This window comes from Branchiostoma belcheri, unplaced genomic scaffold (assembly GCF_001625305.1).
Source record: "Branchiostoma belcheri isolate BF01 breed outbred unplaced genomic scaffold, Haploidv18h27 scaffold59, whole genome shotgun sequence".
Classification (NCBI taxonomy): domain Eukaryota; kingdom Metazoa; phylum Chordata; class Leptocardii; order Amphioxiformes; family Branchiostomatidae; genus Branchiostoma; species Branchiostoma belcheri.
Window position 1 is genome coordinate 247,384 of NW_017804231.1, and position 22,375 is coordinate 269,758.

Here is a 22,375-nt window from a genome sequence, read left to right on the forward strand (position 1 = left end):
CGATAAAACATTCAGACAAATTCAGACATGTGGCAAATTAAAAATTACTGCACACCCTGAAACCTGCAAAATAAACTGCAACATTAACCTCATTGCAATATTTAATTAAGTAACATATATATATATTAGATAAGTACACCAGTTAATACCCAATATTGTTGCCCCCAGTTATATTGCTTACAATACCATTTTGATACAAATATACAAGGTACATACAATGCAAAAATACTATTTAGCAACATTTTATAGCTTGAAAACTGCAATAGGCTTGCAAAGCCAGTAAATTACAAACTCAGCTAAAAATTCTGATATGTTTCCGATTAGAATGGCTATCATGTATAATACCTCTATACATATAGTACTTAAACATGCTACAGCACACTGTCAGTCAGAATCTATCAATAATCCTATATATAATTACATATTAACCACTTGTAAACCAGAATGTCAACATGCAAAGGAATGGTCTCAATTCTTCCTGCTGCAAAATAGAGTTTGATCCAGCAAGCATAGATTGAAACTCAGATACATGGTACTCACACCTCCATGTATACTGTAAGCATTATGCTGCCAATCTGAAAATCACTATAATCAGAAGCCTTCCACAAGCATATATTCACACATTAAGTAGAATGTCATATCACAGATCTTGTGAAAACAGTGTCCCAGTCTGGCCCAGCCTTTACCACATTACAGCCTACTGGACAGGTGATACATCTTTGGGGATACATTTTGGTATTGAAGGAAAAATGTCTGACCACAAGTGTTTAGTAGCACACATTGTTAACGACTGTTTGGTGTAACTGGGATGACACTGGGACAGACTGGGTGTCTAGCAGCATGACAAGTCTGTGAATAGTTTCATCAGGTTGATAGATCACTGGATAACAATTGAAAGTTCTTTGTACACAACCAGAGAGTTAAGACCCAAATGTGACTGTAGTATTAAGACCTAAGCTGCAGTGTGAAGTAGGACCAGTCAGTACTTCACTTAAAAGTTAGAAAGCTTCTTTCTTCAAGGTCACAGATGGCACCTTCAAGGTGACAGACAGCACCAAAATGTTGGCTAGGTCAAATCTCTGGTTGTGTATTATAGCACATCAAATACCCACACATTCCTTTGCCTTGGTCAAAATAACACTTGGTCAGACCTGTTTGTTTCAGATGTATTCCTCAATATCACAATGTACATTTACAGCACCAGGCAGGACAGTGTCGAAGATGCCTTGCCACAGATGAACAGAATGAGGGAAGGGAGGAGAGAGAAAAACAGGAGAGACAGACAAACAGATGTTAATTCAGGAGAAGCAACATAAATGCAGTGACAAACTAGGAAAAACTGACTGAAGACAACATGAAACAGGATGACAGTTACGTGACTTAAGAACACAGTGAACTTGCACTTCATTCAGAAGTGATGTTTCTTTTCTTATGGCAGTCTCCCTAGACTCTAAGTAACAAACGTTTTGCTGTCCCAAATGTACATTTCAGTTATTTAAGTTACCTTACCTGTGTCATACTATGAGTATCAAATGTTTTATGCATAGGGAACATCGCATGGCAGCATCAATGAGCAGTGTTAAAAGTAGAGGTGCACACAAACACTGTTGCAGTACTCACACTGTAATAGAGACTTACATGCCACAAACAATGACACAAACTGCTTTCTTTTCATGTCGGTACTAAGTTGCCTTCAATAAGTTTAAAAGTTGCCTTAAAAAGTTGCAATATTCTGACTTATTAAATTGTAAATACAACTTTTCAGTTATTTCTTATCAAAAATTGTTAGGGTAAGTGAACCATATCAAAATGACTTGTTCCACGGTTACCACAGCACATTATAGGCCAGCATTTTAGTTTTCTGCACACTTTTCCGTCATTGATCTTAATCATTCTACAGACTGTGTTGTCGTCTGGAGGCCATGCAGCTTGCAGTGGAGAAATCAGACACAGGACTCTCTCTCCAGATCTACACTGTCATCATCCTCCTGGATCCTCAGGCTGGGAGAACCAGGTATTTCTATCTCTACTTGGTTGGGCAATAGCGTCTTTTTTTTACCCCCTTTGGGAGGGGAGGGGCTTTTCTTACCATGAGGGAGTAGAGGCACTTCTTCTGGGATGGATTTATTTGACTTCTGATGTCGACTCTTGGGTAGCATAGGCTCCTCTTCTTCTCTACGGTCTGAGGGGTGTGTGCTATCTTGCCTGGAACTCCAGGGGGGTTCTGGAACCGTCCAGGGGGCCTGGTCTGGGGAGGGGGGGAAAGAGGGGGGTGCGGAAGCAGTTGGGGAGGAAGGGAGGGTCCAGCAGGGCTGGGAGCTGCTGTCCAACAAGCCTTGGTCGGGGACTGCTCTTGCTCCCTCCACTTCCACCACACCTGATTTCCACGGTAATGCTTCCTCTGCCACGGTAGGTTTGAGGATGGTCCTAGGAGCATCCATGTTGTCTACAAGAAGAACATTACATTAATACAAGGACATACATTGGTGTTGTCCATTGTGCAGCAAACCATCTACATCTGATATACCAATTTACAAAATACCAAAAGTATCACTCTCTCCACTCACCATAAGGTTTGGGCTCACTCTTGGCTGTGAAGGTGATCCCAAGGTCATCATCATCATCGTCATCAGCTGTTACCACCAGATCAATGGGTGCTGGTGCTATAGATGCAAAGTTCAACATGTTTAGTATTTTATTACTAACATACATGTGTATCTAAGACTAGTAAGAGTACCTTAAAGTTTTGACTCAGAGTTTACATCATAGACATTTGAAATAAATGTAGTTGGCATTGTGTATCATTTTGTGCTAAATCTTTCAAATCTAAATCATGTAAGTTTTTTCAAAAGTCATTCCTGTATAAGGTAAAGGATTAGGTACCCTTGCTTCAATTTTCTATCCAATGAACATTGTTTGTGGGCTACTCATCAGGTTACACACAGGGCATGACTTTTTCCCAGTGCAGTTCTAGCCAGTAGCCATGACGTCATTTTTTTTAAATTAGCCCAATCTTTATCTTTGACGGACAGAAATTGGCATGTAAGGATATGGAAAGAAATGTCAGCTACTGCTCAAATGTCAGCTACTGCTCAAAATGCAGGAAATAGCATTTCAGAGGGTCAATTAAGGTTGCTGAAGATTTTCTAGGGGGAGCATGCCCCAGACCCCTTCTTAAGGCTTGTCCAACTTTGGTGCTCCTCATGATCTTGCCTAAAACAAAATTGAGATGACAGAAAAAAATGGCTAGAACACTGGTCCAGTGTGTTACAGTATTACTGGTACAAAAAAAAAACATTGACTTTGCCATTGACCATGGAAAAAGCACAAGGGTTTACAAATACAAATGTACTGACAAACATCCTACAGCACGTGTCACCTGATTCTATGGACGTGAGAGAAGTTGCAAGCGAAGATGCTCTGTACAGCGCTGGTAAAGGATAGGATGTTACAAATCAAAGAAAAGCATCTGTTTAATCATGGTATAATCAGCTTCTTTAAAAAATAATCAATAAAAAAGTACGTAAAAAACAGGATATATTCAACACTTTGTTGTTTTGTTATGAAATGTTGATCAGTAAACTATTCAATCTCTTCCCTCCATTCCCTTTGGACTATTCCATATAACTGCAGTTTTGTGGACTATTATTAAGTTTGTAATGGCTGGTACAGTGGTAGGCAAGCAGTATAATATAATGGCATTAACTAGTTGGTATGATATGACAAAGTAATACATTCTAGACATTTGAAAGGAAGAGAATACAGGACCTGGTGCATAAAAGCGGTGAATGAAATGCAAAGCAATAATGGTGACTAAAAAAAATAATACATTATTATCATACATGTAACTATATCAATATTTATTTTGTAGAAACTTACTTGTTTGAACAAGAGCCTTGTTTTTCTCATCAGACCAGCTGACGTTGCGCCGAGGTCTTCCGTGTGGTTCAGGAGGCATGAGGTGATCTCCACTGGACGACTTCTTCATTCCACGGCCATTCAGTCCGTTTTTCCTGTCTGTGAAAACAACAATTTTGTTTGCTTCTATACATGTACAGGTAGTTATTACTCCCAGATACGGAGTATATACTAGTAAGTGTTTTTGGTGGCTGAGATGTGGGTTTGTCTGACTGTTTGTCTGAACAGATTAGGTTGAAAGCACATGGGTGGGGAGGATTGACAGGCAGAATGGTGGGTCAAAGGGTCAGAAACAGGAAATAGGGTGAACTTGTAGGTCATCAAAGCCCATCCATATCTATAAATCACCACCTGGAGGCTGCTAACTTGACAGACATTTCATGCATGGAAGTGCTTCATGAGTGCTGCTATCATAGAAAAAATGTGAAGGTCCTGTATGCTGTATGGCCTCTCAAGTGAGCAATATTCTAGAAGCGTCATTCTGTATGGGGACAGCTGGAGACTACGTACGGTGTTTGTGGTGGCGATGGCGACGGTGGCGAACATTGCGCCGGAAAACTTCCTCGTTCTGTCTGTCCTCCGGCAGCATGTGCTTCCCTGTGAAGGTCTTGTGCTGCAATGGGGAAGTACAACATCAGAGTTAGTGTAACATCAGAGAGAAATGTTGTTAGACGGTAGTCACATTTAGCCATCTGGAGATCAGAGCACAGTGTGGATATAATGTGGGAAGAAGCTAGTCCTATTCTAGCTCCAGTCTGCTCATCTGATTTGTTTAATTGGCTCTGAGTTGCATGGTCCTCTGTAACAGCATGGTAATGAGGCTGCACAGGCATGTTATAAAATATTATTAAGTACTATATGAAACAATCAATGACGTAAGAGCCAAACATTCAAGTAGGAATCATGCTAGTTTACTTGGGAGCAATCCACAAAGCAGACTGGAGCTACAATGAGAGGATGCAGGACACTCTATACCAAAAAACACAATGACATGGAAAGGGTTGATAAAACTGGTCTTTATTCTCAGATTGCAACTTCTGGTTGCTGACAGGTATAACCTGTAACACTGAGTCACAAAACTTGTCCACAGCACTTTTCCACTCATCATTCTATGTTGGGAAACACCTCTAAACAGTGACACCATATGACAGCACTACTCGACATGATGTTACCCATTGCCTGACAGGGAGCATGGTCTGCTGTAGGAGCCCAGTTATGTCATGTTCCTCTGTGTCCTGGGACAGCTGTCTTCTGGACTGCACAACAGATCACATCTCCAGCCGTTGGTACATGAATTCATATTGAAAGCAGCTGCTTTTTGTCACCGCTACTGTTATTGTATACTTACCACATTCATTGTATTGAGAGTTCAATTCTAGTAGCCTGGGCACCATGGTAGCTAGCAACATTAGGGAGCTGGCAGAAACTATGGAGGATGGCACCCAGGCTACTAATTCTACTTTCTATGTGCAAGGCATGATATTTTCAATATCAACTAAAACAATTGAGATGGGCCCCTGATTATTGGCTTCATGTACAGAAATGCACAAATAAAGTTTCTTTCCTACAAAATTGATGATTTGCACTCACCGGTACTTTGACTCATGCAATATTCACTAACTACATTGTATATAATACAAAGGAAGACTACTGTTTTTCTAACACTCTAATTGCAGAATAATACACCAATGTGACAATGCAGTTGAGCACTATTTCCTTGTGTGACATATGCGATCTCTAGACTGTGTGTCTGCACCTACCCTTTTCCTGGTGTGGTACATGTTCTCCTGCAGCAGGTGGTGTAACTCAGCATCGTCCACATCCTTGCCTGAGTACTCCGCAGTGATGGCCTGCATGTCCAGACACGTGTCACTGGGTTTCTGTTGTCTGAAAAAATACATCAGTTGTGTTGGCTTGATCAAAGTTGAAAAATGCAATAATTTGAATTTGAAACATGCCATTTACAAAGCACCTTTAACATTCTACTTCCCTTGCATGCCGTTTTAACTCAAAGGTTTCAGAAAGGGTAGGTGCCATCATGATATATTAGTCATATAGCAGGTACCTTCAGCTACAGTTGTCTGCTGTCAATTGATTAGTCACAGAACTGGAACACTATGTAGAGCTTTTAGCCTATTTCAGTAACTGCCTCTGTGGCTATTGTTCACAATAGAATGTTATAGAAAAAAGTATAAAAGGATAATTCTGTTAAGGGTTGATAGTACAAAGTCCCCTGAACAGCTGGTCATGTCATTTGTTCTATTTAAAGATATGCCATGGTTCCGACATTGTGCACATGCCGGATATTGTTTTGAATCCACTCGTCTTTTGACAGGATGAATACAGCCTGGTCAATTCATAGCAGTAGATATTTACCATCCACAATCACAATCTCAGTCCTTATAATAGAGACGATACCTCTGGCTGTTGATAAAGACATTAACTTAGAGAATAAACCTGGTCATCTCCAAAATCCAAACAACTTAAAGATGTCAGACTTACAAGCTACAAGAAGACGTTTCGTTCCTCAGAAGTCGACCCACAGAATCAATGTGCATCTGCCCACTCAGCACCATCTCATGGAGGCTTGCCGCAAAAGAAACGTTCCTCTTCAACATCTCTTGGGCGTCTTTTTCGTTCAGTTTGCGGTGAACTTCCAGGATTTCCTTGTCCTGTATGTCTTCTCTGTAGTTCTTGACCAGAACTTTCTTCACGTAGTGGTTGTCGAGGTACTCAAATCTGCAAAATTGAAGAGTATAATATAAGGAATAGTATATTTAAATATTTTTGTATAAAAACTGTATTGGGAACAATCGGTCTTTTGAAAAGTGACAACAAGGCCATGTACCATGATCATGTGAGCTTCTCCCAGCTACATGGTATCTCACAGACCAATGGTTTTCTTGGTCACAACATTTAGCCCGAAAGAAAAGGGTTACAAAATGGCATTTGTTTTGTTGAGTAATAAAGAAAACAGTACAAAGAAACTGAGAGCAAAATAGATACATATAACAGTGAAGAAATCAGCACCAAGGACAGGCTAAGCATGAAGGTCAACACAATGGTACAAACAACACCGAGCAGATTATTATTGGAATGAGCAGAGCACTTTGGACTAATGCCTCTGACTATTTACAGCTTAGAGGTACATATCCAATCTTTTGTCACAAACTTCTCTGTTACATAGCGGATTATAATGACCCCCAGTGGGGGTCTTCACGCTTCGTTAAAAATTGAAAAATCTCAAGATTCATTCTAAAGATCTCAATATTTTAGACGAAATCTTGAGAGCTTATAAGACAATCTTGAGATTGTTCATGACAATCTCCAGATCTTTCAGAAAATCTTGACATGAAAGCAAAAGGTCTCAAGATCTTTCCAAATGTTTTCAAAGTATCTTGAGATTTTTCCAAAGCATCTCGAGATGCTTTAAAAAATATCAAGATTGTTTAAAAGATCTCACGTTTTTTCAAGATTGCTTTAAAAATCTTGATATTTCTTAAAGCATCTCGAGATGCTATGGAAAAATCTCAAGATACTTTGAAAACATTTGAAAAGATCTTGTAGACCTTTTCTTTTCATCTTAAGATTTTCTGAAAGATCTGGAGATTGTCATAAAAATCTCAATATTGTCTCATAAGATCTCAAGATTTAGTCTAAAATATTGAGATTTTTCAATTTTTAACGAAGCGTGAAGACCCCCACTGGGGGTCATTATGATCCGCTATGTAACAGAGAAGTTTTTGACAAAATATTGGATATGTACCTCTAAGCTGTAAACAGCCTGAGGCATTAGTCCAAAGTGCTCTGCTCATTCCAATAATAATCTGCTCGCTGTTAAACATGATTTTTTCATAAATAAAAGGCAACACCATTAACTGTTAGTCTCCTTGTAAAAAGGGTCACAGTTATGCAAATTTCCTTACATAAATACAAATACAGTATTCACAAGTAAACATAAACCCTTAATACAAAAGATAATTTGGATGTCATTTATGGCACAGCAGAGCTGAATTATTCTTGACAACCTATACATGTGACTACATGTATATATTACCTGTCTCTCCAGTAGTGGTGGCCATGATGACCAGTGATGTCCTCTATTGCCGCCATCATGTGATCAATCAACTACGAAAGGAACAGATAATGATGACGTCAAAATTTTTGACCAAGAAGACATTGTTGCCTGTTGCCCAATTTACTGTACAGTTCCCAATGAAATGGAATAGAATGACCATGACTAATGTTGTATACACATGATTTCAAGTTGTTTACTGTAAATTTGCCTCACCCTTTCATTGATCTGCTCTGTCATGGATGGTTTGTGCTTGGCACTTCTCTTCACATGCAGCAGGTTCACCAGTGGCTTGATGGTGATGCCCTGGGTGGCACGGGATTCAAAATATGTGGGAAACACTTCATAGTACAGTGTACATCATTCTACATCTCAAACCCGATTCCTACTCTACAAATGTGCCCCATATGGCAGAGACAGTCATTCTTATAAAGAACTGTTGAGCCATAGCCGCAGCTGTAGGGCTGTTAACAATTATCATTTTACCATAGCCAATACTGACAGAAGCAGCCATAAAAAAAGATACAGGTCAACCTTCTCCCTGCTGACTAACCCAGTAACCAGAGAATAGGTAACTAAATGGCAGAGTACTTCAGTAAATTTGATAAAGGTTAAAATGCAAGAATCATAAACCTAACACAGCATTTATGATTACAGGATTATATGTCTGCAAAAGCTTGGCAAGGACTATACAGACATCAGTGTTAAAACCCACCTGTAGAAACACAGTGAAGTAGATGACACAGATGGTTGCTGTTATCATGGCCTTCTTCTCAGGAAATTTTTCCTCATCCAGCAGAACCACCAGGGAGAAGGCCACGGCCCCACGCAGCCCGCCGTACGCCATTACAAACTGGTCTACTCCGGTGTACTTTGTCATACGATACCTGTTCAGCACCCAGGTCAGCACCAGGATCCCTATAGTAGCAAAAAACAGCAACAATGAATAAAAAATTAAAGGTAACCCATGTTTGAAAAGTAGTCAACACACATGATTTATTAGATGGTAGTTTTAGGCAATAAATTCTTCACTCATAAAACTTACAAGTTGCGAGAAATTTGGCGCGGGAAAATTGCATCATCCCTGACCAGCCAACATGTATTAACCATTGTAAGGTGACCAATATACAGTTTGGCAATTCAAACAGGAACAGTCCAAATTTTAAGTAAGTAATTTTCTGCATCACAGTATGTAACCTAGGACATACACAGCAGCATCCCTTACCGATCCCCCTGTAGAGCAGACAGAACAGCAGAGTGAACAGCACAAATCCTGTGTTCCAGTCGTGGTAGCTGTTCACTGTGGACAGCCCCAGGAACATGAAGATGACGGTTTCCGACATGTTGGACAGCATCTTCATGGAGTACTTGATGGTTGTGTGGGACTTCTGGGAAATGTTGGCTTCGACATAGTTCTTCATGGAGATCCCACAGAACACAGCTCTGCAGAGGGTTACAGAAATGTAGATTGTAGGACAGTCTTTGAATTAACTATATATAATTTGATGATAAATGTACTTTGAGACAATTAAAAGGAAGGCTTTTTGAAGTTAACTCTCTTCCTCTTACATGGACTTTCCATGGCATGTACTACAGGTAATATTTTGTGGTAAGTTTTTAACCGTTATATTCTGCATAAACTGAAACAAAATTGATTGAAGTATGGAAGGTTCTTGCAAATTAGAACTCTATTGCATTCCGCTGGCCCAATAACATTATAATCCCACATGCTTTTAACAACATTTTAGGTGTTCTCTTCCACTAGACTGCAGTTACTGGAAAGTTGACGCAAATGGCTGTCAAATTCACCGGAGTATTCAAAGAAAAATCCATCAAGCCATGTGCTATCTGTCTACATCCTCTTGAGGCCTCAACAACATCCATGATTTAATGCAAGGAACTAGAAGGAGAGGTAAGTTTACATTTAATGGTCCTCTGAGGAATCTCCTACACCATATTCTGTCTGAATGGATAGTGTTATAAAAATGGTGCACATCTGTATGCAATTCAAGCGGCCATACTGTCCACATTGATGTATGTAGGCTGTGTGCACAGCAAGCTGTCAGAGAATTGGCTGCCCTCTAGTGGTATCTTCATCGCCTGAAGGGATGTCACATGATTGGATATCGTGTTAATCTGTGTCTCATCCATCGGGCTATCTTGATGATATGGATGACATCTGCACCTGATTTCAGTCTCTTTCCAGACAAAATGTTCTGTTCTTTTTGATATATTTGCTATGGTAGGCAATAATGCTTCTAACATACAAATAGAGGAGGCACTATATGAGCCTTTTTTGTAACATATGGATGACATTTGCATTGAATTGCATGACTTTACCCTGTCTTCAAAACATCCTCTGTTTGATTGATAGGCAATGTTATTCTGATTCAGCCATCCTAATCCAACTTACAGATGAAGGCACTATATGAGGTCTCTGTACATCCACATTAAAAAGAGAGAATATAGGAATGTTATAACTGTTGAAAAATCATCATCTTACCTGAACAGGTGCAAGAAGTGTTGAAAAATAAGGCCATTAAACATCTTCTAAGAAACCATTCATGACGCCTGTGCAGACTCAGCAGGTACAGTTAAATCATAACTTTATATGATGAGCTTTCTGAGTTAAGTGGCAATCAACTTCGATCAGTTGGAAGCATTTCAACAAACTACATATCAATTTTTAAGATGAATGTGACAATATGTCAGCTGTAATTGGGCACTTTCTCCAGTTATATGTAAAACCCCACAGGGACACCTGGGGTCTGAAGCACACTCCATATAGAGAAACATGTCAAGAATTCCAATCCTTCTGTTATTCCTCTCATGTTTTTGGAGTTACAATATACATGTACCTATTCCTTAAATGACAGACACTTATCTGAACAGGTGCAAGAAGATAAGGGTGGTTGGAAAACTGAGAATGTCTTTACTGCAGTGCTTTTCCTCTGATGAATGCCCATCTTGAGCAATAGATGCCTTTATTGGTAACTTACCAGTAAAGGCGTCTTTTGTTTGTAACAATACCAGCATATTGTGTTGTTTCTTTCATCTTTCGTTACTTTTTCCTGCCTAAGTAGAATCGATAACCCAACTAACCTCCATGCATAGTAAAATGAGGAAATTATCATGAAAAGGCACCAGATCTAGATCATATCAGCATTTTCATCTGCCCATACCAGTTCCAGTAGGATGTGCCCAGAAAGTGAAATAGATGGAAAGCCCCAAGGTCATGTACAGAAGACCTCATTACGACAGAGCCAATTTCAGTGTTCTCCACAGATTGCCAATTTTACATCCAGTGTAATCAAAGCAATCAGAGCACACATGGTGTTGCAATTCTCACTGAATGATAAACAGGTTGAGACGGAATACACTAAGTCTTGTCAAATCTTTCATTTGTCATAAGATACCGACATGAGACAGCCAGGCCCACAAGGATCACTTTCCTGATCATGGATGGCCTTTTCTTGAACCAATAAGCCTCGAGAGTAATGGCAGTGATTTGATTGTGTTATGCACGGTGAGATTTCTCTTCTCTGCCAATTACAGCCAGGGGCTGTACAGGGAGACGGAGACTGCAATTGATAGGGCTGAAGTGGCAGGGTCTGGAGCGGCTGCTATTTATCTCTGACTCAGTGACCTCAATACACCCATAGGACAGCTTTCTGCACTGCCTCTACGAAGCATTCACACCAGGGCATACTTTTCAAGATGGATGATATGGTCTTAAATGAGCTAAAGGTGTGGCTCCTTCAAATATTGGAACAGACAACTCAATCCCCTCAAAAGACTGCATTGCAATGCCAATATTGCCACTGTGTACAAACTGCAAGATTCTGTATGAACAACTATGAAAGGGGTGCTAGTGTCACAGAAATGAAAAGAAACCTACAGTGGGTGTCACTGGAAGACAGACGAAAAATGTCCAGACTATGCATGAGTAGCCGTGCCGAATGCCTGCAAAGCCGGTGTGTTACACGGAGGGGTAGTTATACTGGCTATACAGATACAGAATACAAACTCCTTCTCTTTGTTCTTAGGGATACTTACGCCATAATACCCGACAGGTGGAACATCTCAGCAGTCAGGTAGGACAGGTAGGAGAACACAAACACGAACAGTGGCTCAATCACTCTCACATGATCTGTAAACCTGCAGTCAAACATATTACATTTGTTGTGTTTTTTTAAATCCCTTTGAGAACACTTGTATATGGTTAGATAGCTGTAAATCTATAACTGTATATTACACTTAGATTGAGAAATTCATAAGTATTTGATATCATCAATAGATATTGAAATTGATGCTGTATATTGTAAATGAAAGAAGTATGGGAAGAAAGATATAACACTTTCATTTCAGCACTAAGGACAGGTATGGTCTAACAGGTCACTTTAACTATGCAGTGTTTTGGCATGCACCTTTTAAAACCATGGGTAGCTATTGAGTGTATTGCAATGATATAAATGGATTCATTAACAACAACACAATCTTATTGGTATAAAGTATAAGGTACAAACATATGATTAGTGTGTCAATCTACAATCTGACCTTGTTGTGAAGGATGTAATGATCCCAAAGATGACCCCGATGAGAACACCTCCCAGCCCCACAATGAAAAATGATGCACAACCCGCCACAACGTCAATGGGTATGATCTTCTTCTGGCCAATCTTATTGTACGCCTCAAACATGCGGTACAGAACCTGCGAAGAAAGGGTCCAACCATTCAGAGCTGTATTTGATTCATGCATGCTACAGTCTTTATTTGTTCATTACATGAACTTTCAGCATTTCAAAGCATCCTTTGAAGTGTCAAAATTGTAAGCAGTACAAGTTTTAAAGGTGATACTAAATGTGAAGAGATTCTGAAGCTGTGGAAATGTTGAGATGTGTGTGTAAGCTTCACCATACATGCAGGTATAGAGTTAGGTTTAAACTTGGAAAGGATATAAGTAAGAGCTTAAACTTGACCCTCACCACTGTCACGGCATCATTCAGCAGTGACTCCCCGAACACGGTGATGTGGAGAAGTTCGTTGACGTGGACCTCCTCGAACACGGCCAGTACCGCCACGGGATCCACTGCGGAGATGAGGCTGCCAAACAGGAGGCAGCGCAGCGGGGAGATGTCGCTGACGGAGCCCAGCCAGCCCAGCTTCGCACACCCGTACAGCGACATGGAGATGCCAAAGGTGTTCCACAAGGTGCCAACAACTGGGAAACACAGAATGGATTACATTCTGCAGATTCATTTAGTCACTGACAATAAGTAGTGAATGCTACTTGAAACATCTGACAGTTTTTAAAACCTATCCAGTTGCTTGAGTAACAATTACTTGTGTAACAGAATGAATTAGTTTTGCACAGGTATCAGCAACTCTTATGAAGGAGGTATATAATGAGATTTTCCATGATGAAAACATTCACTTTTAGATCACTAAAAAAAAGGTGGCTGGACATTATCTAGAATGTCTGTAATTTAATGGGTTAATGCAATTTTGGTCCAGTGTTATACATTGATTAAAGATATATTTAACACTTCTGACATATACTCTAGTAAATCATGTGGTCCTGATCTACAATCTATTGTGCAAATGTATTTACATGTAACATTTTTGGAATGAATGCTGTAGACCAATTTGTTGACTGCCTACCTGCATATGTAAGGATGCTGGCAATGTTGTCAAAGAAGGCTCGGTTGGGCATGAAGTACCCAGCATCAACCACGATGGGGGGCAGGAGGAACAGGAAAAAGGTATCTGCACTCAGGGTGTGGATGTTTTCCTCCTGAAATATATGCCAGTTTGAATAGTGATGATGAAATGAAGGGGCACAAGAAAAAACATGATCAATGGTTGCCCAGTAAAAGCATTTTTAGACTCGCTCCCCCATACACAAAGCAGCTTTGATCTGAACCAGTTCAGAGGAAAACAAGCCCTGCAGATCTGGTAAGGCCATGTTGATTTGATTATGGATGACATTCGCGCCTGCATGAATTTTTGTGACAACTGTAAAAATTTTCTCTAAAGCAGTATGGGAAGAAAGATACAGCACTTTCATTTCAGCACTAAGGACAGGCATGGTTAAACAGATCACTTTGCATTTTCAACTATGCAGTGTGTCAGCATGCACCTTTTAAAATCATGGCAACAAAAATGTTTTGCCATCTTCAGGCTTTCCACTTAAGTCAGACGACTGTAAAAATTTTCTCTACGTACTAAAGCTACCAAAACCTGCTAGATAATCTTCAATCTCAACCGAAAATCTCTTTTCCGTGCACCAATATCTCCCTTTGGAGAAATGCCAACAGGTTAATCCTCGAGGCAAAGGCTGTCATGTGCCATTTACAGCTGGCTGCTACAAATGCACGGTCATGAAAATCCTACTTAGAAACGCAATAGCAGTGTTTTCAGCTGAAAGGGCAGATTGCCTGCCGCTAAGCCTAAAGGTCACTAACTTAAGGCAATATCAATTTATTTATTTGTTTCTCTGAATCCCTGTGAACACACCAGGAGCATTTTTAGTTGTATGGTCCTCTGAAATACAGGATAACAGGTTTAAATATGTATACAGAATGTATACAGGGTTTGAGCAGGCATTCATTCTCAAGTTGATTCCAGTTACTGACCTGCTTGGTGAGAAACAGGATGGCCCCAACTATCAGCCCGAGTACCACTAGTAAGCAGCTCTCTGGAACGATTTTTGACACCTTGTTTGACAAGTGGAAACCTGGAGGAAGTGAGGAAATATTGCCATTAGATATGCACCAGGAAGTAATGTGGGAAGGGTATACATTTATAACATAACTTCAATTGAATATGTCACACCCACAAAGATGGGAGATAATTTCAGTCTGTTGATATTTGAGACGTGCTCATTTCCATTTCTTTGATAGTGGTACTATACGCATTTAAGTTACATGTATTATCATATACATGTACATGACAAAATATTTACAATGCAGGCCTACAAAAAATGATGACAGAGTGTTTATGTGACATTCATAGGCCTCACCGGAGACCATAGATTGACTCTTTTCAAATAGATTAGATTACTTCTTATAAAAGCCTGTGGGAATCATTCTCTATAGGAAAGCCTTTCAGCACCAGGGACAGAGAAAGTTGAGATCTTAGCTTAAATCACTGCCACCAACATGGCCATATAGGGAACAAAGCTTAAATGAAGCTATCTTTGGAGCAGACATACGTGAACAGCATAATAAATACAGCAGCGACCACCTAAACTGATTGGCATCAGGCTACAGTAGTTTGCCACTCATTGTACAACCTGATAATTAAGCAAAACATCCCCCGAGCAAACCCCATAAGAGAAACTAACTGGATTTCTAATGGCTTGTGATGTGCCTTCCAGTGGTGTGTGATATTGAATTTGCTAAATACATCTTCTGCAACGAAAGCTCTTGTCAACCATATAATGGTGCCTACACTCTGCATACTGAATATTATGACTCTATATGCTTTCAACTGTATGCTTGACAAAGCAGACAATTTTCAAAGCTGAACAAGTATGTAAGAAATTGGTTTGCTGAGTATATGTAAACATGTCATGTGTTGGCGGTATCAGAGAAAGAAATTAAGCATGACCTGTCTCATGGGTGCACTGACCCACAAACATCATTTTTCATGTTTTGTTTTTATTTATTTCTGTATTTATTTCATTATTTTATTTATTTCTGTATTCTTTTACCAGGGTGGCACTACTCAGTGTTATAGCACTGCTTTACAGAGTGGCCCTGGGTACGACACATATATACACGGAAATACAACAATATATACACCGGATACAATACAACACAGGAAAATGCTCTGAGTGGTTTGTTACCCGGTGACATGGTTCACTGATTGATGTTTAGTAATGGCATATGATTACTGGTAATTCTCCTACATAAAGTTGAATCAATGTATAAATGTCAACAGTCATAGTAACGACTGCTTCCTATCACCGAGCAAAGTGGAATAAATTGTTAATTGGTTTTCACGGGAGAAAAGTTCAATAGAGGGCCTGCTGTGTCCAAAATAAACACCAGTCCTGTCTTTTACACATGTATGTGTGCTTAGATATACCAATAGGTTCAACATGATTTTTCTAGATCTAATTCTTCTAGACTTTTCTGTAAGTCGAGAAGGACCCTGCAATGTGAAAATGGCCAGATGGCATAAGAGTGGACCTTTGATAATAACCAGTTATTAGTAAATGAGCATGTTATTTACTGAATAACATTCCTTGGAAATACCCAGGACACACAGATGGCCATTGGCACTGTTCTTTTTTTGTGTAACAGTTACTAACACACCCTTTCCACGAGAAGTTGTAACCACGTACTGAGCGACCATTAATTTGACAGATCATTCAGAATTAATTTCATGAAAAGTGAAAGTGATCTCGATCCAGTTTTAGCTGACTGAGGAGCTAATCTCCCACGGTCATGACAGAGAAGACAGACGCTATGTACAGTACCGTTTTACAGGTTCATTGTACCGTGGAAATTCCCCTAGCTCTTTTTGCAGCTCCTTTTCGACTAGCACAACAAACAAGGATACATGTAACATCCGTCCTAAGGACTGCAGCCTTTTCCAGTAGCGAACAACTGCTGGGATTTGAACTCTCAACCTCTTGGTCCAGAGGCAGAGTTGCTAACCAGTGGACTACGCAGGCTCATAGAGTAATTTAAGAACAAATTTTTTCTTATGTGTGTTTTGTTGTCTTTTAAATCATACCTAAACAGTTTGTCATATTCCAATAATTATTATAAAATCACACATCAATTGCTCAGTAATAGCTGTTAAGTGAAATGGGACATTGATGCAATCTATATTGGTCTAATTTGAAATAACAATTATCAGAATTACACCATCATTTTCCCTGAATAGTTTAGATATGGAAACACGTCTTGCTGGCATATGTTTAGATCTCACCAATATGACAATTGCAACAGCAGCTGTTCCAAACAAATAACTGCATTGGCTTACTAGGAAAAGGTCAAGCTGTCCTTCAGTTTAAAATGGAGAAGTTTATGACTAATGGAAAAATGTGTTTAACAGCTTCTTGTATTAGGTGTAGGATTAGTATACATATGCAAGGCCTTACTGCATACTGGGCTTGTGTATCAGACTGGTCAGGGGAGAGTGGATCATGTTACACTACACAGATCGCAACAGCATTCTACCAAATGTCATACATGTACTGAGTACTAGTAGTACCAGTATTACATGTAAGACAATGTAGCCTGTGGCATTAGAAGTTAGGGACAACAGGATGTTACTTCAAAAGGATATGTGGACAGAATTTACCATACCAAGAGAAAGGATATTGCCTTACCAGCTGCAGTAAATTCTAATAAAGGATTTGGGACTTTGCGACGTGTTACAAGATTAAAAATCATTTTACAAGACTTGAAATCCTGACTGTATAACTTTAAAACAAAATTTGCAGAAGCAATTGAATTGGACATGATTCAATAATGAATTTCGAATGTAGAAGAAAAACATGTCAAAATAGAATCTGGGATGCAGAATATAAATACGTCAAACTGTAATTGAGAGTCTCAGACTATCCTGAAATTGATTAATAGCAATTGTAATCATTATGGCTTAATTGCTCTTTCTTGATGACTTGAAATGATTGCTATAAAATATTTATACTTTTAGTGTGGTTAAGATAAATGGTTCCATCACAACAGTAATCACAGAATGTCATAGTTTAATATCCAATTCCATACATCATCGCCTGTTGAGACAAATGGACGCTCACAGCTCAATGTTTCTGTGTAACACCCCCAGTCAGAGTTAGAGGTCACACATTACAAGGTCACTGTAAAGTACTGGTAAATATAGAAAGCAGCCCTGGGTGGAGTACCACAGCTGTACCATTCATGGCAACAGGGATGGTCATAACTAAGTCCTTAATTCTAATCATAGCAACAGTTGTTCCTGCTCCTGAGGCAAAACCGTCATTACCACTCATTACAGTGGGGATGGCAAAACAAGCATACAGACAACCAAAAATTTATAATGAATTGTTTCTGATTGAAGCTTGGCTGCTGGTGTCATGGATGGAGTATTCAAATTGGTCCCAAAATAATCAGAGACATCAGCTATCATAAATCTCTTTCCCCTTAATCAAGGAGGTTTAGATTTAATCCATCTAATCTAATTACATGTAAGCTCTAACCACAAGTGGCTTAAGAGCTCTGTTACTAGTGTTAGGCAGTAACCTTTAGAATTGAAAATGGGTTGGCTGAAGACTTAGCTTCTTCCAACTGGAGTTATTACATGATTGGCAGCTGTAGCATTTACTATGGGTGACATATGGTATTGATAGAATGTAATACTATGTATTGTCTATGCAATGTTTGGAAAAGTGTTCTTCCTTTTGGGTCTGACTTGTCAACTTTATTAAACTATAAACAGCTCTCCAAATTTAAATTTTAAAATGTTTCATCAAAGTAGGACTGCAGCAGGTGCCCATAAAGGTAGCAGCAGATAATGAGATGAATAATTAAATTGGAAGACATGACACACTGAATAACTTATTACTGTCTGTATGTGCAAATGAAATTCTAGGATAACGTTACACAAATTAATTAGATCTAGAAATTAAAATTGTCAAGACCAACTAATTTGAAAGCTGATCCAATTTTGCAAATGACAGCTTAATTTTCATCAATGGGAATGGGAAACTCGAGAATTAACAAGAAAGTAAAAGAGGAACCAAACTCTAGCATTTCATCTGCCAGGTAACATTATACCCAACACTTTGAAAAAGTAAAAGAGGAACCAAACTCTAGCATTTCATCTGCCAGGTAACATTATACCCAACACTTTGAAAAAGTAAAAGAGGAACCAAACTCTAGCATTTCATCTGCCAGGTAACATCATACTCACCACTTTGAAAAAGTAAAAGAGGAACCAAACTCTAGCATTTCATCTGCCAGGTTACATCATACTCACCGCTTTGAAAAAGTAAAAGAGGAACCAAACTCTAGCATTTCATCTGCCAGGTTACATTATACCCACCACTTTGAAAAACATTGTCTGACTCTGAGTGGTTTGAAAGATCTCTTTTATTTACAGTACTCCCCAGGTATGTTAGTTTAGATGCAACAGTGAAACTGGGGGATGTTGCATTGGAGATCTCTTTATAGGCATTATCTTGGGGTATTGTGTACTACGTAAACTGGCAGAATTATGTTAGTAGATGTTAAGAATTAAAGCTGAACAATGAGGAACAGGGAAAATAATTTACTTACCAATTTTAGCAATGCTGGCCAGGACGATCCACAGTGCTATGGTGTAGGGGGCCATGACATGATGAAAGTTAAACGTAGCGACTTGGTACCTCGTCGGTGTCTCATCAGCAGAATGTCCGTTGGTCTCGCCTTCTGCGGGTTCCGTACACCCATGATCTGTGGCGTGGCCGTCAGACGACGTTGCATGGCTTTCAGATGTAGGATGGGGTTTGTGGGTGGTGTGAACGGGGTGTATGGTTGTTCCTGCCATACTTCCTTGTTGTGTTGTCTGGCATTGTGCGCCCACAACAAGTAACAATACTGCTAATACCAGAGGTAGAAACTTGCATAACTTTGTTGTCCTCCACTCCATGGCTTAAAAGCTTGGTAGTTTTAGTGCAGGGAACAACAAGATCTTCGACAAGCTGTCAAGCAAAAATGTAGGACAGGGTCGGGTTGGCAACTAGTCCTTTCGCCTTTAGACAGGAAGTCATTCTGGGAACCTGTGCCCTTATACGAACTTTGTGTTGTTGCTAGAAGAGTCCACTTCTAAGAAGGGAGGTCCTGTGCTCAACAACAAGATGTTCAGTAGGTACTGGAATGGCCTGAGTTGTCCAGGTGGCAGGTCATCGTTCTGGAGTTTAGTTTACTCAGACAACAAAGTCTCTGGAGTAGCAGGCATGTTGACAGTCCTAGAGAAAACATGACATACTGGTATTGCAAGTAGTGACCCCTCAGCCCATTGTTCAATAAACAATAAAGGACTGAGAAGAAGAAACAAGCACATTATGTACTAACTATTGGAACCTGTTCAACATGAAAACACTGACCCTAATCTTGTTAGTCTGGTGTACTCTGTGTACATTTTCAGTCACGGTCACAAGCTGAGATATGAAATGGACTAATTCCCCACCAATTGGTCACATAGGTCCGGTCGTTACAAACTCAACAATATAAGGGCCAAGGACGTTTCCACAAGAGTGAAAACGTGCTTGACCCCAAATGAGTGGCGTTGCCCAGTTCCTAAACAAGAACCAATGTCATTAAAACTTCAGAACAATCTGTGGCTATAAAACATTAACTACGGGCATGACTTCGCAGTACAAGGAGGAGTACTTGTGAATGGATTTATACAACAGTACCCACACAAAGTTCATATAAGAGGCGATCAGATAAGAAGCGTGGGAGGAAGTAATACTTGGTAAGATCTTCAGAAAGCTTAAATTCTCCCCGCCCCCGCCTCTATTCCGAGAAATAATCAACACCGAGGGTAGAACGGATCAGTACCTAAATCAGGAAGTGTTCTTTCCGTATCGTCCATGCGAATCTCTCTCCGTTCACGACAATTTACCCACCTTTTCCCGCCTTTATGTTGTGATAACCTACCTCAACGCCTTCCTGTTGTTGAGTTCTACCATATACGACTACAACCCGCAGGAGAACATCGCTCGTGGTGTTATTAAATCACCCCGACCGTTCTGCCTGAGCGCGCTCACTTTTCGAGTTGCTCAACCACCTGAACCGGATATGACGTCAGGACGATCACATTACAAATGTAGGAGGGGAAGAGGGATTCCCTCTTTTATAATCTGCGTGAAAGTTTAAACCGTAATTTCATGTGTCCGCTATTCAACATAACGTCAATTTGATAAGGAGGAAATCAAGATATTGCAATTATAGCAGTATTTTCTTTAAAGCGAATGTCACATTTTTACCTAAAATTACCAAAACCGGAAATTGGTGTAAAGGCTGACAGCAGACGACACGACCGTGTTTGGAAAAAGGGCGGGGCCGACCTACTGCAGTCAGGGGTAGGGCGTCCTCTGTTCTGATGCGATGAAAATCAATGCACAGCATTTTAATACTGTGTTTTGGATTATATAGAAAAAATATTGACAAATGCCTTTCAAACGCGCTACCGGTAAATTTATTCAAGGAGGTTCAAAAAGAGAACATCCTTGATTTATTATGTTGACTTTTCCACTATCTTTCCATCTAAGATAACAAAACATTCAAAAGATTCACTTCTTCCAAAAAAGATTCACTTCTTCCAAATTTGGCGGTAACATTTGTGACGAAATACACAGAACATCCCAGTAAATTATCACACAACGATTCTAACACCCATTATTCGTTTCATATATTAAAGGAATCTTGAACAGATTTTTGTAGAAAAATCCCTACTCGTTCAAAATCCTGCAGTCATTACATTATATGTATTGCAAATCGTGAACTTTATTGGGCAACAATCGTAACGGATACAATGTATGGCAAATTGGTAAATAGCGCTAGATGATAATGATGATTATCTAACAGGTAATCACCTTAGAGGACTCTTCTGTACCAGTCTGCACCTGCACCATTCCCACGTCTGATCGATCTCACAGGAGATGGGGCAAATTTCTGACGAGTGGTGTACGTGCCGGCTTACCAACAGAAACGGCAACAAAGTTCACATCAACCCAAATGGGACTAGCTGCCTTTGGCAAACAGGGTATTGAATTCGTTAAAGGCATCCAATGCAATTATAGGCAGCGTGAGCAGAACAAAATATATTCTAGATGTGGAAATCTGTCTGATATTGGCATCACTGCCATTTCTTTCGTCATCATTCCATACTTAAAGCATTTGAAATAGCCCTCAAACAGTCTACGTGAGACCTCTTTATTTTACGTACCAGTCATAAATAGCTAGAACGAGCCTACTACGCAAAACAAGCAACCGTGCGTTTTCTTTCAGTGACATCGCATTTTTGACTCACAGATATCAGTATATGCTACGGGATAGGTATGATTCAACTTACTACATTGAAAGAATATAAGAAAATTGACTTTTTGAAAATCCAGTTTTGCTGCTCTAAAGTTGCATTAGATACCTTTAGGAGATATGACTTGCGATCCCCTGGCTGTTAGCCTGCTTTCACGCAATATCAAATGGCATTGTGGTACACCGACCGGACGGTTTGTCCTTTCCTCATTGACCTTTCCCTTCACGTATCTAATGTCTGCCGCTCGCGTGCCTGCTTCGTTCCCTAGGGTACACCAGATGTCATCATAATACTATCTACAAGACGTTAGTAGGTCATAATAAGGCGACAGAAATTTTTCATTGCTGCAGCTTTTGGTC

At 39.7% G+C, this 22,375-nt stretch overlaps 1 protein-coding gene across 1 annotated transcript; it reads right to left on the reverse strand.

Annotated features, from left to right (window-relative positions):
* Nucleotides 1–538: 538 nt before the first annotated feature.
* On the reverse strand, nt 539–20,781 carry LOC109482124 (sodium/hydrogen exchanger 2-like). The gene is made up of 17 exons (XM_019784816.1): nt 20,636–20,781; nt 19,271–19,941; nt 14,630–14,730; nt 13,656–13,788; nt 12,980–13,215; nt 12,551–12,705; nt 12,050–12,151; nt 9,219–9,436; nt 8,709–8,911; nt 8,210–8,299; nt 7,976–8,046; nt 6,421–6,657; nt 5,679–5,805; nt 4,429–4,531; nt 3,880–4,017; nt 2,568–2,663; nt 539–2,446 (listed from the first exon to the last, which is right to left on the reverse strand). The coding sequence occupies exons 2-17, from the start codon at nt 19,620–19,622 to the stop codon at nt 1,944–1,946; spliced, it is 2,865 nt and encodes a 954-aa protein (XP_019640375.1). The 5' UTR covers nt 19,623–19,941; nt 20,636–20,781; the 3' UTR covers nt 539–1,943.
* Nucleotides 20,782–22,375: the final 1,594 nt, after the last annotated feature.